This window comes from Tauraco erythrolophus, chromosome 13 (genome assembly GCF_009769465.1).
Source record: "Tauraco erythrolophus isolate bTauEry1 chromosome 13, bTauEry1.pri, whole genome shotgun sequence".
Classification (NCBI taxonomy): Eukaryota; Metazoa; Chordata; class Aves; order Musophagiformes; family Musophagidae; genus Tauraco; species Tauraco erythrolophus.
This window is the reverse complement of record NC_141477.1, coordinates 17835754-17849733: the sequence shown is the minus strand read 5'-3', so window position 1 is coordinate 17849733 and position 13980 is coordinate 17835754. Positions and strand designations below refer to the sequence as shown.

At 40.7% G+C, this 13980-nt stretch overlaps 1 protein-coding gene across 5 annotated transcripts in view; it reads right to left on the bottom strand.

The window, feature by feature from the left end:
• Positions 1 to 13980, bottom strand: part of GRIA3 (glutamate ionotropic receptor AMPA type subunit 3) — a 153348-nt gene that overhangs the window by 79740 nt on the left and 59628 nt on the right. For all 5 annotated transcript variants that reach the window (XM_086619427.1, XM_086619426.1, XM_086619429.1 and 2 more), the window contains exon 4: positions 4556 to 4743. In XM_086619427.1, the coding sequence (XP_086475553.1) occupies positions 4556 to 4743 (188 nt within the window). The remainder of the gene's footprint in view (positions 1 to 4555; positions 4744 to 13980) is intronic.

Genomic DNA, 13980 nt, shown 5'->3' with positions numbered 1-13980 from the left:
TCTTAACTTAAAAACATGTCTCTAAATACACGGTTGAACAGGCTAAAGCTTACTGTTAGTTCTCAGAAGAAAATGTTCTTCTGTTTATGAGAACAAAATTTCATATCTATCTGTGAAGGAATACTGGAATATTTTAGCGTCAAGGGACAAGAAGTGTGGGGAGCTTATGAATTTTGCATGACATAAGTGTTGCTATCTGTATGCTTGAGAGGCCACTAGATGATTAAATTGGATATACTTTTGTTGTGGAAGGAGGGATACGGATCCACACGCTCAATGGTTATAGAACTATAGGGCAAGTGAACAAACAGATGGAAACTTACGGAATGACTATTAATCTCTCTGCTTCCCCTTACTCTGTAGCTGAAGAGACAGGGCCAGAGGTGATTGGGGCAGGGTATCCACCTCTAGGACACAATATGGGGCCCATCACTAGATTCTCTGGAAGGGGAATGAAACCAGAAGCGCTGCAGCATGAAAGCTGGCACAAAACAGGTTACCCAGGCAGAGTAGGAGCTGAGGTGACCGCTTTCCCCTATCTTACATATACAGACCAGGGGGAGACAGCTGAGAGAGATCCTTTCCTGGGTACCAGCCAGCCCTGAGAAGAGAAATACTTCATATGACAGATTTCAGATCTTGGAACTACAGAGACATACAGATGTGCCAGATGCTAAAGGCATATGCAATACTCAAGGTCACTGACTCACATGTCTGTACGTCGCTGGAGGAAGGTACAGAATATTCCAGCAGAATCTGAATTCTCTGAGAAAGATCCTCAGATGTGTAATTGTCTTTAGATAAGCCTATGCTTTTGGAGGAGAGGTATACCCTGGTTTGAACTGGTTGAAAAAAGCATAAAAGAAATAGAAATGCCCACACTGATATAGGAGAAGAGGTCACTCTTATTTAATCCAAGCACTAACATGAAACCATGATATTCAGTTTTTGGAGCAGAGAACTGACAAGTTTGCTGAATGGTCTGGCCAAGAGCCCAAAAGTCTGATAGCAAACTCAGCACGTGTGTAGACTGTTTAGTGATTTACATTCTGTTTATTTCTGCTATGATTTTTGTTCTTGAACAAGTCCTATTTAAGCTTCTGAAAGCCAGGGTCACTGGCAAACGCTCCTGTTGTCCCTGAGAAAATGAAATGGCAGGTACCACACATCCTCACAGTGAACACAGTCAAGTCCCTCTCTGGAGAGAGGCATCACTCCCAGAAGGTGATGGGAGGCTTGACCTTTGAAGATGTGCTCCTTAGGAGGCCAAAATGGGAGAAGGATGGAAAGGCAGCTGGGCTAGGGCAGCTTACACCAACCCTCCGTGAGGCAGGGTTTGTCCACCAGTACTCTGCCATTAGAGGTAGAGCATCTTGGCTTCCCTTTGTTCTCACTGGGAAAAAGCTCTTCCAAGCCACCTGCAGCTGTGCAGTCGGCACGCTGTTAACACGCTCTGATGGTACTGCCTCTTAGCTGAGCAGACTTTCGAGACTCCACACAAGGCACCGATTTGACTTCCTAAACTGCAATAAACCGCTGGATTTGAAATATGCAAATCCAGAGTTATCTTCCCCCTCAAAGGTATGCTATCAGTACACAGAGTTGGCTATAAAGAAGACAACTCACCACTCCCTTGAGCAAACTAGCTGGCTGGATTTAAGTACCATACATATTTGGGAGATTTTTTAACTACATTATGAGAAGGTAACAATGTAAGATGGAAGGAAAAGCCTAAAACCAGAAATTGTTGAGCTATCAACCTGGGATCCACCTTTACTGACTTTCCCTGCAGAAACTTAAGTGGTTGCTTTTCAGTATCAGATAAAAAAACCACTCTGGAAATTGTTGTCAGAAGATATTTTTAGCATCAGAGGCACTAGTGTGGGATCTGCTTGGGCAATTCTTTGTGAATAGTCCCAGTAAAATAAATGAGACAATACTGATTAAAAAGTGCTGCATAACCGAACCTCTCTTGTTAGACTACTAAAAAGACATGATTAGTACTAGAGTAGTTACCTTGAAAGGTATGTTTAGTTTGCTTTACTACCTAGCTTGGTTTCCTAAACAAAAAGTTCTAAATCCATTTTTGATACTGCAAATTCAAACAATTTTGCTCATGAGTATCTTCAGTGAAATTAAGCAGAAATAGGCGTATTACATCAATTGGGTGACATAGATGACATCGTATTTATGTGTGAAAACGACTGCAGGATTTTGTTGCAAAACAATGGACTGATAGTGTTCAACTGATTGGCTAAAACTGGTTGACACAGTCCTAAAATCCAACTGCAAGAAAATTTTAAGATCTTTTCGAAATATTTAAGATAATTTAGGACAAAGACTTCATGGAAATGTCACAATTTCGTGTAAATAAAGTTCGAAAGATGGACGGCGGGTAAAATACAGAAAAAGTCATTTAACAGTAGAGAGATGGGCCACGTACAATGCAATAATGACAACAGAAAGGCTCTAATTATGCAAAAGCGTGAGAACTGTACAGTATATTGTAGAGTATGGGGAAACCTGGAGGTCCCAATAGCAAATCTTTAGTTACACAGATGCTAATCACATGGATAGAAAGCTTCACTAGGTTTGAATTTAGAATGCTTGCAGAAGAAAGGAGTTTGCCACTTTTTTCCTACGTGATTTGCTCGGTATATAGCTCTCATTTTAGGTACTGGAATGGTTTGATTTTTTTTTTTTCCCTCTCACTTGCACAATATAAGAAAAACAGAGAACAAAATGTAAATGGAGTTAGAAAGATCAAACAAAAGACCTGCTCTCCAGTTGAGAGTGGGCCCAAAGAGCTATTTAAGCTTGGCTCGGGAGTGCTCTCCTGCATCATTTTCAGAAGAGTGGGCTGTAGGTATGGTGCTTTGCATATTTTGCAAGAACATGAGCAAACGGAAGGAAAAAAACCCAACAACAAGTTTCTTACACTTTGCTGTATGAATTTCCCTAAAGGGTGCACTCACCATATTGACTGAAAATACAGTGTAAAATGCAATGCTCTGTATTAGTATCACAACCATTGGGGATCTACAGGAAAGCTGGAGAGGGACTTTTTCCAAGGGCATGTAGTGATAGGACAAGGGGCAATGGCTTTAAACTGAAAGAGGGCAGATTTAGATTAGGTATAAGGCAGAAATTTTTCACTCAGAGGGTGGTGAGGCACTGGAACAGGTTGCCCAGGGAAGTTGTGAGTGCCCCATCCCTGGAAGTGTTCAAGGCCAGGTTGGATGAGGCTTTGGGCAACCTGGTGTAGTGAAGAGTTTCCCTGCCCATGGCAGGGGGGTTGGAACTAGATGATCTTTGAGGTCCCTTCCAACTCTAACCATTCTATGATTCTATGAACCATACCGGCTGTCAGAGCTACGGACCAGCACCAGCCTGTGCGACGTTCTCTTGAGCACCTCTCTCCTCCCTGCTGCCCTCTGTAACCAGCAGCTACAGGACCTGGCTGTGACCACAGCGATTCAGTCCCCGCAGACTGGCCCTCAGTGAGACACCTCAAGGCTTGAGGGGAACTGGATATTTTGAGAAGTCACCCAGTGAATACAGCTTTTGCGTTTTCTATGGCAGTGAGGTCAGTTTGCGACTAGTTTACAATACAACGTTTCTAAGAGATATGCTAATGCTTCATGAAATTTAAATGTTACTTTTGATCTATTCCATACTATAAACCCACAGTTAAACTTACGAAGTGGCAATAATCAGAGGGTTTTTCGGTCTTAATGTAAGTGAATTCCCACATGCCTATGAATAAACAAGCAGCATGGATTTGGTTCCGTACCAACACCAGCCTTGCTGTGAGCCCAGGCAGCAGGGACTTGTCCTGCTTCCGCTCCCTGCCATGTGTATGTGTTACTACCCCTCTTCGAGCACGTTGCACAGCACGACCAGTGGCACAGGCATTCTGGGTAGCACTCTGGGATGGCCAGGGGCTATGGAAAGTCCCCTGAGCAAGCACTGGGAAGGCCACGCAACAGCAAAACAGTCACCCAAAAGACCATCTTCCCCAATAAAGGTGTTTAGACTCCATCACCCACAATTTTAGTCTGTCAATAGTACTTGCTGTGCAGGGGGAAGAGCTTTATGTACCAAAAAGTGCTAATGAGCCATTTGGACTGCGAGCTGAATTTTTCATTAGCAATATTTCCATTTAGGAACTCTTTAACATGATTCAAAACTACTTCACTAGCTTCTTATTCCTTGTTTCATGTTCTACTCAACAAACTGCACCTGTCTCGCCATCCCTACAAGTAGTCCTGACGCCAGTAATGTTCCTCTGGCAGCTGAGGTTTTAGGTTCTTAATCTACTTCAAAATAATTCATTATTAACATTTGGGAAAAAAATATCACAGAGATATTTCCTGGTAGGTTACATGTAAGCGCTGTCACCAACTATGAGAGACATTTTAATTTTACTAGGTAACTGGCCAGTTGTTGGGACTCATATCTCAATGGATATTTAATCAATTTCTAGAAAAAGACAGTTCTGGAAACATTAATGATGTGTGTCACAGAGGCATCACAATTTCTGAAAAGCATATACCTGTTCCAAAATGGTGTTGATTCTGTCTACTTCACAGTCAATTAAGTATCTTTTCTCTTGCCGTCTGTCCATCTCCTCTATAATTCTTCTGAACTCTTGAACATCCTTTATGCTTCCTACAGATCTGGCTGTCACTTGCCAGTTGTTCTGTACTGCTGCTTCCATAATCGCCTGAAGAATGGAAAATCCTGTAGGGAGAAGAGACAATGCAACCATTTAAAACCAGAACAAAACCAAAAACTATTTTGAATGTTTGACAAAGGGTTCACAAAACTTGCATCATCTAAAAGGACACAGACTAGCTAAGAGCCTGCAAGTGCTTCATTACTTGAGAAAGCAACAGTGGAGAGACCAGTTTCTTCTTTCAGCTACGCCACTGCCAAAGTCACTGACTTCAGCAGAATTGCTCGGCGGTATATTACCGTGAGGCGCACCAGAATCTGTCCAATATATCATATTATGATCCTCTCAGGGATGTTTATGGTCGTGCTGGGGTCCGTGCCAGCTGAGAATAGGAGCCTGCAGCCATTACTTGGGCAAAAGTCCATCAGCCTGAAGAGCTGGACAGAAGGGGTAATTTGCCTGTGCAGACTGCAGCAATGGGTCATTAACTGGCAAAGATCCAAGCGCTGCACAAGAATGCCAATTAAGTCATTGTACTGGTTATTGGAGCCGCGAACCACAGGAGAATATTTTACTGATATTCACTTTGATTTCCAAAAATGTTTTTAAATATGGAGTCTAGCAGCATTAACCACACTTTCAATGCTTTCATTAAGATAATACCAACTCATTTAGCAGTCTCAACTGAGGAGAGAAGCAGCACAGAATGACCAAAGACTGCACAGTGGGAAATTATACAAGCAAACAGCATTTCATTTCTTGAGAAGAGCCATGCCTGGGCGGCAGACAGAGCTCAAGTCAAGTCCCCAAGCAAAAGCTGGTGGAACTGGGAATGGCAATCTGCTTCAAGTCATGCTAAGTAAGTGTCATCAGAAATTGGTTTGCATCCCTTTATTATAGTATGTAGCTGGGAATTTGGTGAATTACCTGTTTTGATTCAGGAAATTATTTTTTTTTTATCGTTCTAATTGTTTCAAATTTGAGTGGGTGCCAATCAAAGGGAGAGGTCATCTACTTCACGCACACACAGTGGTTTCCAGTGGAGTTTCTTTATACAGAAGCATCCCTGTGAGCTGTGTTCCTGTTCAGATAATTTATTTGCAAAACTTCCAGTCCAGTCATTTAGTCATACTGTGGATTTCTTATCCACAGCCGGATTTCAGAAGCTCAGAATGTCTTACACACACAAACACATAAACATACAGGATCAACAATCAATCAATCAATCGTGCTCTGCGATAACCAGTCCCCTGCACTTCTGAAACTGAAAGGAGTTTGAGATACAGAGGAACAACACATCCACTGCTTCAAATTACACCCGTAGCTATTCTGAACTCAGATATTATTGTAGGGGTCCATTGATAATGAAGAACGTTTGCTGCAGCCTGATCTTCCGTAGGCTGCTGTAAATCTGCAGTGGCTGCCTGAAGCCAGAGGAGCTGCATCGTTACCTCATTACAGGCACAAACAAGGGAAGAGTGTGATTTTCCGGATCGCAGTGAGATTGTTATAATTTGCCACGTGACCTCCCTAAGTCTCACCCAAATGCCCTCACTTTTCCCTGCGCAGCCTCCTTGATTCTTAATGCTTTTCTTTGTATGAATGTGCTTTACTATCCCGTGAAAGGTGGTGACAACTAATATGTACGCTGGTTGGGAATTCTTTCTGGCATCTTCCTTCCCCTGAGACTATTGAAAGGGAGGCATTTACATATGTATAGTACAATGAACTCAGTCTTCCTTAACATCATATTTTACAAAAATGGCTGTGATGTCTGTGACAGCACTGTGATTCCATTACATGTAGGAGGAAGATCTAAGCCTAAGATGTTTGGTCGGCTGCAAACGAGGAATTTTGACGTGGGAACATAAATACCACTAACGGGGATTTACAAATGCTTTGTGTACAAAGATGTGCTTTTAAAAAATATGATTCCACTAAGTAATGAATATTTACAACTTTGTTTCATCATTCATATAGTGTCTAAGTACGAACCTTGAGTTTGCTGTAAACAAGAGAAAACAGTCCTTAAGTCTATTTTTTTCACTCTAAATCAAACAAAATGGTTCAACATATTACAAAAAATACAACACACACAAAAATCTATACCTCTATTTTTTTGCTAATAACGTATAGAAAACTTAGGAATTGTCTCAAGGAAATAAGTGAAAATGAACATGCTGGAGAGCAGGTCCCATTGGTTGACTGCCATGCACCCAGTTTCAGAGAACACTGTTTGAGTCAGAGCTTGCTTTGTCAAACCTTGAACATCTCAGAAGAAAGATGAGCAATTTTCCTAATTTTGTGCAATTGCATGTTTGTGTGGGCGTGGGGTGTGTGTTTTTTCATGTGTGTGTATTAGTCAGTGGTTGCCATTTCAAGAATGAGAAGAGCAAGGTTGCTCAGCAGCCTTTCCTATGCATGAAAACACAATTACAGTAATCTTATTGTGAAAAAGTTCCAGAGCTTCATCATTTCTGCCTTCTCTCCTGTTTCTCCTTCCCACACCAAGTCTTTACAGTCAGTTCCCTCGACCCTTGTCAGTTCTTGAAACCCTCCCCATGGTCATGGTCCGTGCTGTGCCAGCTCGCCTTTCTTGGGCGTTCTCCCCGTCTCGTCCTCACTTTGAGAAGGACCATTCGCCCCTCCTGCAGTGGCTCGTTAGCCCAGTCCTCTGATGGCCTTTACAAAGCCCACTCCCCTTGCTTTACGAAGCCTGGTTCCAACCTCCTGCTTCCAGTAGGGCGGCACACTCACGTCCCCGCAAACACACGTTCCGTGTTCCCACCCTCTGGTCTCTCTCCATGCCCATCGCCTTCAGCGCCGTTTACTACACTTTACGTTGTTACCCATTACGTGACATTTCTGAAAACAACATGTTCCAGGCTCAGCTGCACTTCACCATTAAGAGAGCTGTTACATAAGCGGTGTGATTGTTTAAATAAAAGGCCCATTTTATCTTCAATGTGAACTTTTCTTTCTCCTTAGCATAACAACGCAAGCTGTGACAGTTCAGGAGTACTGCCTGGGTAATGAACGGGGAAATTATTTTCCCTATTTTGTGCATGTCAGTGACCAGACCTGTACACGGAGCTTTTCCATTCCCTACCCTCCAGAAAACGCACCGTGTGAATGCTTCACAAGAGATGCTTGTCCCTGAGCATCCCGGAGGTGCTGAACTCTCAGGGATGCCTCTCATCTCATACACCCTAAAGGAAACCAGTCAGCCACAGCGATGCTCTGTATTTTGTAGTTTTTCTACAGTCTGCATCAGATCTATCCTGAAAGACTAAAGGACAGATAATCCACCACAGGTCTGTGAAGAAGCCATGCAGGAAAGGCTTTCATTAATACTGTTCCTGGTTTATACTACTTCAGTCGATAAAGCCAAAAAATATTAGATAAGATATGAAAAACTGACATCCTCCTAGAAGATTACAGCAATGAGATCATCTCAAAACAGGTTCATAATACCATTACTAAAATTCAGAGGTGATTTATTCTACAGTCATTAACACAAATACAGACAACAGGAAAAATTCATTCAGATCCCAATCTGATCTTTCAACCTCTCTTTTTTAAGTTGTACGTTGAGCGTGAAAGAGCAGCAGGATGGAAAGCGTGTGTTTTTCTGGAAGCACTGCTTCTGCAGCTAGCTGGTCTGATAGCGCAGTGATCCCTCCGCTGCACCACGTTATTAACATGTTGGCATTACTGATTTACAAATGTGTCTGCTCACACGACGGCGATGCCCACACTTGACAGGTCATGTTTACATCTTGGTCCCTCTTAGCCATGTCGTGGGGAGGGGTTGCTGCTGTGACCTTTGAATGAAATCATACAAGTCAATCTGATCTGTGCCTACTAAAAGCTTAGACAATCCTGCCTTTAATATTCAAATATGTCATTGTCTGGCTTATTCTTAAAAGGCTGATAACTTAAAAGAGCTAACCCTCATCTAAACAGTCTGCAAAATGATTGGGATGGAGGCAACTATAGTAATAAAACTAGAACAAAACAAGTGCCCAGTTTACTACTCAGTGAGCTGAAGCAAGAATTTTGAGTTTTGCTGACTGAAGGTTGCAGAGAGGGAAATATTCAATATAAATTTCCCTCAAAGCAGGGAAAATGTTATTTGTTGCAATGCTATCTCTGTACTTTAAACAACCCAGACAGAATTACATTCTAGGCAGTCCTCCCTGCAGCTGGACTAAGACACAAACTCACTCAGCATCTTCATGCTTCTGCCAGGGAAGCAAAGCGTGTATCTCAGTCTTTCAGATCATCTCTTTGAAACAAGCATTTCTCAACTGACCCTACAAACAAAGAGGACATTTCACTCTTTCGCATCTATGAAAGTTCAGGAAATTTCTCCCACATCCACGTAAGAAGAAATAATCTGAGCGGTTTGCTCAGAAGATAAAGTTCTGTGTGCTACATCATTGAACTTACTCGTATGAAAAACAGCAATCGTAAAACGTGTCATAAGCAAACGACCACACTGGAACATCTGTAGCATCACGTGAGCCCTCACAATTGGCACCAAAGTACTTACTGAAAAAAAAATTACCCACTTAGGTAAATCACTCTTCTCCTGAATGTTCCTGGCAAGATTTAGGAGGACTTGAGGCTCCTATTCGAAATAAAAAGAGCATTTGCTTGCAGTCCCTCTTTCTTTTGCCTTGCTGAGTACCAAAGATCTTTGAGGGGTATATTTTCCCAGCATGCAGCATGTTTGTGTCAGCTGAATGAACATCGGCTCTGATCTGAATACTTGTGTTTTTAACTATGTATCTGGGACATGATGTGGAGAAGTAAGAATGTGGCCTGTGAGTGAACTTCAGGGATTTAAGTGTGGAGTTGTGTTTGACGAGGGCACGATGAACTCACCAGAAAGGAGGCCATCGAGTCAAGTGCTTCCCCAAGACAACTACAAATTCTACAACATCATTCTATCACGCCTTAGCAGGGGTCTGTAAGTTGAGATATACTTGGATGTTCCGTGTGTCTGGCGCTGAGCCTAGCACCAATTTAAAAGCAAACAGATCAACATGTTAAATGTGAGTAAAAAACAACTAGCCAACCCAAAACACTCCCTATCATTCAAAATCCAAACATGTCAGGCGAGTATGCTTTGCATAACTGCTTAACAATTTTATAGTAGGAGGAGAAGAAAGGAACAAGCTACTAAATCAGTCACCAGTAAGAGATGCAGCAAATGACTCTACACTGGAGCGCTCTTTCAGTCTAATGCATCTAAGTTGAAATTATGAAATGAAAGTAGAATAACTGCATTCCATCTGTTTTTGACCTGAGCACTTCTATCTGGCAACCAGCACAGAGTGTTACATTCTGCTGTTCTGGTAGTAAACAATCCTCTAGACCAAGGAGCAAACACTCTAATGTTATTTTTTTCTTCTGCTTCTTCTATTCAATAAACCTCTAGTTTACCCTGTACATGCATTACATTATTGCAACCTGTCATCCATAGACAGACAAATCTACACAAACAGGTCTGTCAGCTTGGTTGTGTGACTGTGAACTTGCCTGGCTCTAAAGGAGAATTTACAGGAACCATCTGGTCTGCATTTGCTTGGGATGGGATACAGCTAAACATGCAGGAATTCAGATCTGCTGAATGCAAGTAAAAGATTTTTTTTTTCTTAAATGGCTCTTTCTGAATGCATTTCACCTTGATCTTTCATAACAGCCTTGCTTCTAACTCATCCCTTTTACTCAAGTTTTAGGTCAATGCAACTCCAGAGTTTTTGAATGAAGCTGCGCCAGTGTAAAATGAGAGTAACGTAGTAGGGGACCAAAGAGTACAATAACCAAGGGCAGACATAAAGATGCCGTAAGCAATGCTGTCACCTCCGTAAGGGGACTTTTACATATGACTTTCACAACAATGTCAGCAAGTCTCCTGGCGTAGGACAGACAGCTATACCTCAATACAACAATATGACTCAAAGTTTATTGAAAGAGCCGTGTGCTAGTTTTAGCTTTGCTATGCAAATCTTTATTTAAATAAAGGGAATAATAATTTAGCTGTGGTTTTTTGTTACTCCTGTTACTGAAGAAACACAATCTAGCCACCATGGATAGAAAATCTCTCAGCCATAATCCTCTTGATGTCAGATGCCATCAGGTTGACCATAATGAGGCTGAAGTGAGATACTTTGGCCCTAATCTGTCCTTAACTTCAGGCACATTTGGATGCCAGTCTCTTACGTTCTCTTTACAGTCAAGAGAGAGACGCTGTGTAATTTTTCTGTGTTTGCAACATGCATGGACATCAATGGAAGAAAATACAGGCATGAAGTCCTGTAAGGCATCATCATGTAGGTATCACTCACACCTTTTACCTGCAACTGAGAAACTAAAAGAGAACAAAAATCCTAATGTGTTGACTAGCACTCAACTGATGAGGCTAATTACTGCGCGTTAAAAATACATATCTAATTGTGTTTACATATTTATCTCAGCAAAAAGATTCTAATTAGGAATCACAGAGTTAGCAATTATCAGGCTGCAAAAGAAAACCTAACTTGTCTGGAAAACAACTGTAGCACTTTCCATGTGAAGCCAGTTCTCCAAGGGAAAGCTTACAAAAAGCAAAATCAGAGCACATGCAGATGTTGCAAGATGTGGTGAATTCAACTCATCCGTCGCTGACAATACTGACTTTGAGGAGATATACTTGGCCTATTGTATTACTTGGAGAAAAATAGAAAATGAAAAGCCACCTGGTAAATAATGCAACAGCGTGCTGCTTCTCAGTGATGAGCCAAGCTGCTGAACTACGTTTCTCAAGGCTTGACTGTGGCTGGTCTGAGCGAGGTGGTGTAACGAACAGTGTCTTTATTTCAGAAACAAAAGGTCTGCTCCTGTATGTAACGCCATCGCTGGCCTTCCCACCGGCATTGACACGGCTGTATGGATTTCCTTCTTCTCTTCAACGAGCCTGCTAAACTCCTGATGTATCTCTGCCTTAATGATGCATTTTAGTTCAGCTTCATTGTTTCAGAAGTACATCATACCCGGGCCTCTATCTCCCACAGAGTGGTCTACACTTAACACAAAGGAGTCTGCTTCCCACCAGATGTTTTTGCATCATCCAGTTTTCAGAAAATTCTTACAAAGACATTAACAATGTTAACAACAGTGCTGAATAATGCTCAAAGCACTGCAAATTAACAGATTTATTGTCAATATTCCCCTATGAAACAGGCAAATAATAAATTTAACATACAATAAAAAAATGACTTGGCCTATCTCAGACAGAGAACTAGTAATAGAGCCAATTTTAAAATTCGGGTTCTCCTGATTCATATCTCGATGTATTTTTATTTCAGTATGTAACATAGCTGAACATATAAAGATTCCTATACTGCCTACAAACACGCCAGCCACTGGAATTATACAGTAAAAACATCAGTATGGTATCTCAGAATACATTTTCCTCATATCTTATTTGCTGGAGTAAATTCAATAGCTACCTAGCCCCCAATGAACTGGGATACTGATGGAAAGCATTATTTATTATCTCAGGTAAAGTTGCACAATTGTGATTCGATTACAAATAGAGTTAAAAAGGAAAGTATTGTGTGGAATTATCATCTGAGAAAGGAAACAAAAATGAGTTATTTTTTAAGCTTAAATAACTTTTTATCCAAAAGAGAATATTAGTGCATTTATGCTGTTATAGCCAATAAATGTTCTGGAAAAAGGAAACTTACTCACTTATCAACAGCAGAGGATTTTGAAAATAGCTAAAATTTGGCCTCATGTATCACTTCATTCATCTAAAAATGTAGTAACAGCTGCAAACTCAAAACTATTGATAACAAAACTTAATAAAACTTCGGTATGATATGATAGGGGTTTTAGCATGAGCATGCAAGAGTATTGCTGACTGCCTTCTCTTAAAAACATATCTGGAACTGCTGAGTCTAAAAAAATGATAAATATTATTCCTTTGAAGAAACAATCACAGGAGATTATGGTAATCAGACTATGAATTGAAATACATATTCATCACAAAAAAAAACCAACTCTGAATTCACCTCAGATAAACGTCTTGGAAAAAAATTATGCTAGTTGAATTCTCCTCAAACATAGTAAAATTATTCTTTCTATCTGACCTTCAGTCAATCATGTTAGAAAAATATTTATTCCTCTCCCTAACCTTTATCTACACTTTCTGTTTCTCAAACTACCTGAGCAAACAAATCTTTTGCCTCTGAGAATTTTCATTAACAGATGCTATCAGCCTTTCAAAGTCTCTCTTCATCAACATATCACTCTTTGGTATCCAGCATTTTAATTGCCCTTGCAGCTGGAATGTGTCTCATGTCTCAACCTGTAAGTTCATTTCCTTTTATTTATTCTGAACACTAAAAAAAGAGATAGCAATCAAAGGGTGAGTGTTGATTTTAAAAATATTCTGAAATTTAAATGAGTTTTTATGATAATATAAATGATAATTTATGGATCCATACTCACAGTCTGTACGCGTGTTTCTTTTTAGTCATTCAGTTATTTCTGCCTTTTTTTTTTTTCCAATGACTAGCAACAAGGAGCTTTTACATAGCACTATTACCTATATTTTTTTCAGTATAAGCATTTATCTTCATAACAATGACATATTCACTAATTACAAGGTCTCATATTAATTCAAAACAGATGAGTATACCTCCTAGACCACTTGGCAATACAGATTTGGTCAGAATTGGGCTTTAACATACAAGTGTAGTTCTACTGCATTGATCAGCGCACAGAATGTACCATCTAACCTGCTTTGTACTGATTCTTCCTGTAGTGAGGCCACAGGATGACAATTCACAAAGTTAGCAGAGAATTAGCATGACATCAGCAGACAACACCTAACCCAGCACAAAGCTTTGGGGTAACAAATTACCTTTCAAAACGTTTCAAAAAGATGAGGTGGCAGAATGAGGATGTAGTGGTTGGCTGCTCTGGATCAGTGACCTAACACCATTACTTCTTGCACCAGGATGTTCTATGTATCAAAAAGACCTGGTTTATTCTGCAGGGTGGTGACACACAATGGGCTCACGTAACCTACAGAGTAGGGACTACTCATTGCCAGCCAGGAAATTCCTGGGTCTTTACCTGCTATTGAAGAAAAAGACTTAAAGGGGAAAAGATGCCTTGCTTTTACTATTTAACCTTATAATCCCATTTGAATATTAGAGGTCTCTTTCATTGTAGCAAAAATCATTAAGAATTTTAGTGTTAGCTATCCTTTCTCTGCAAACAGACAGAATATTTTTTGGCTG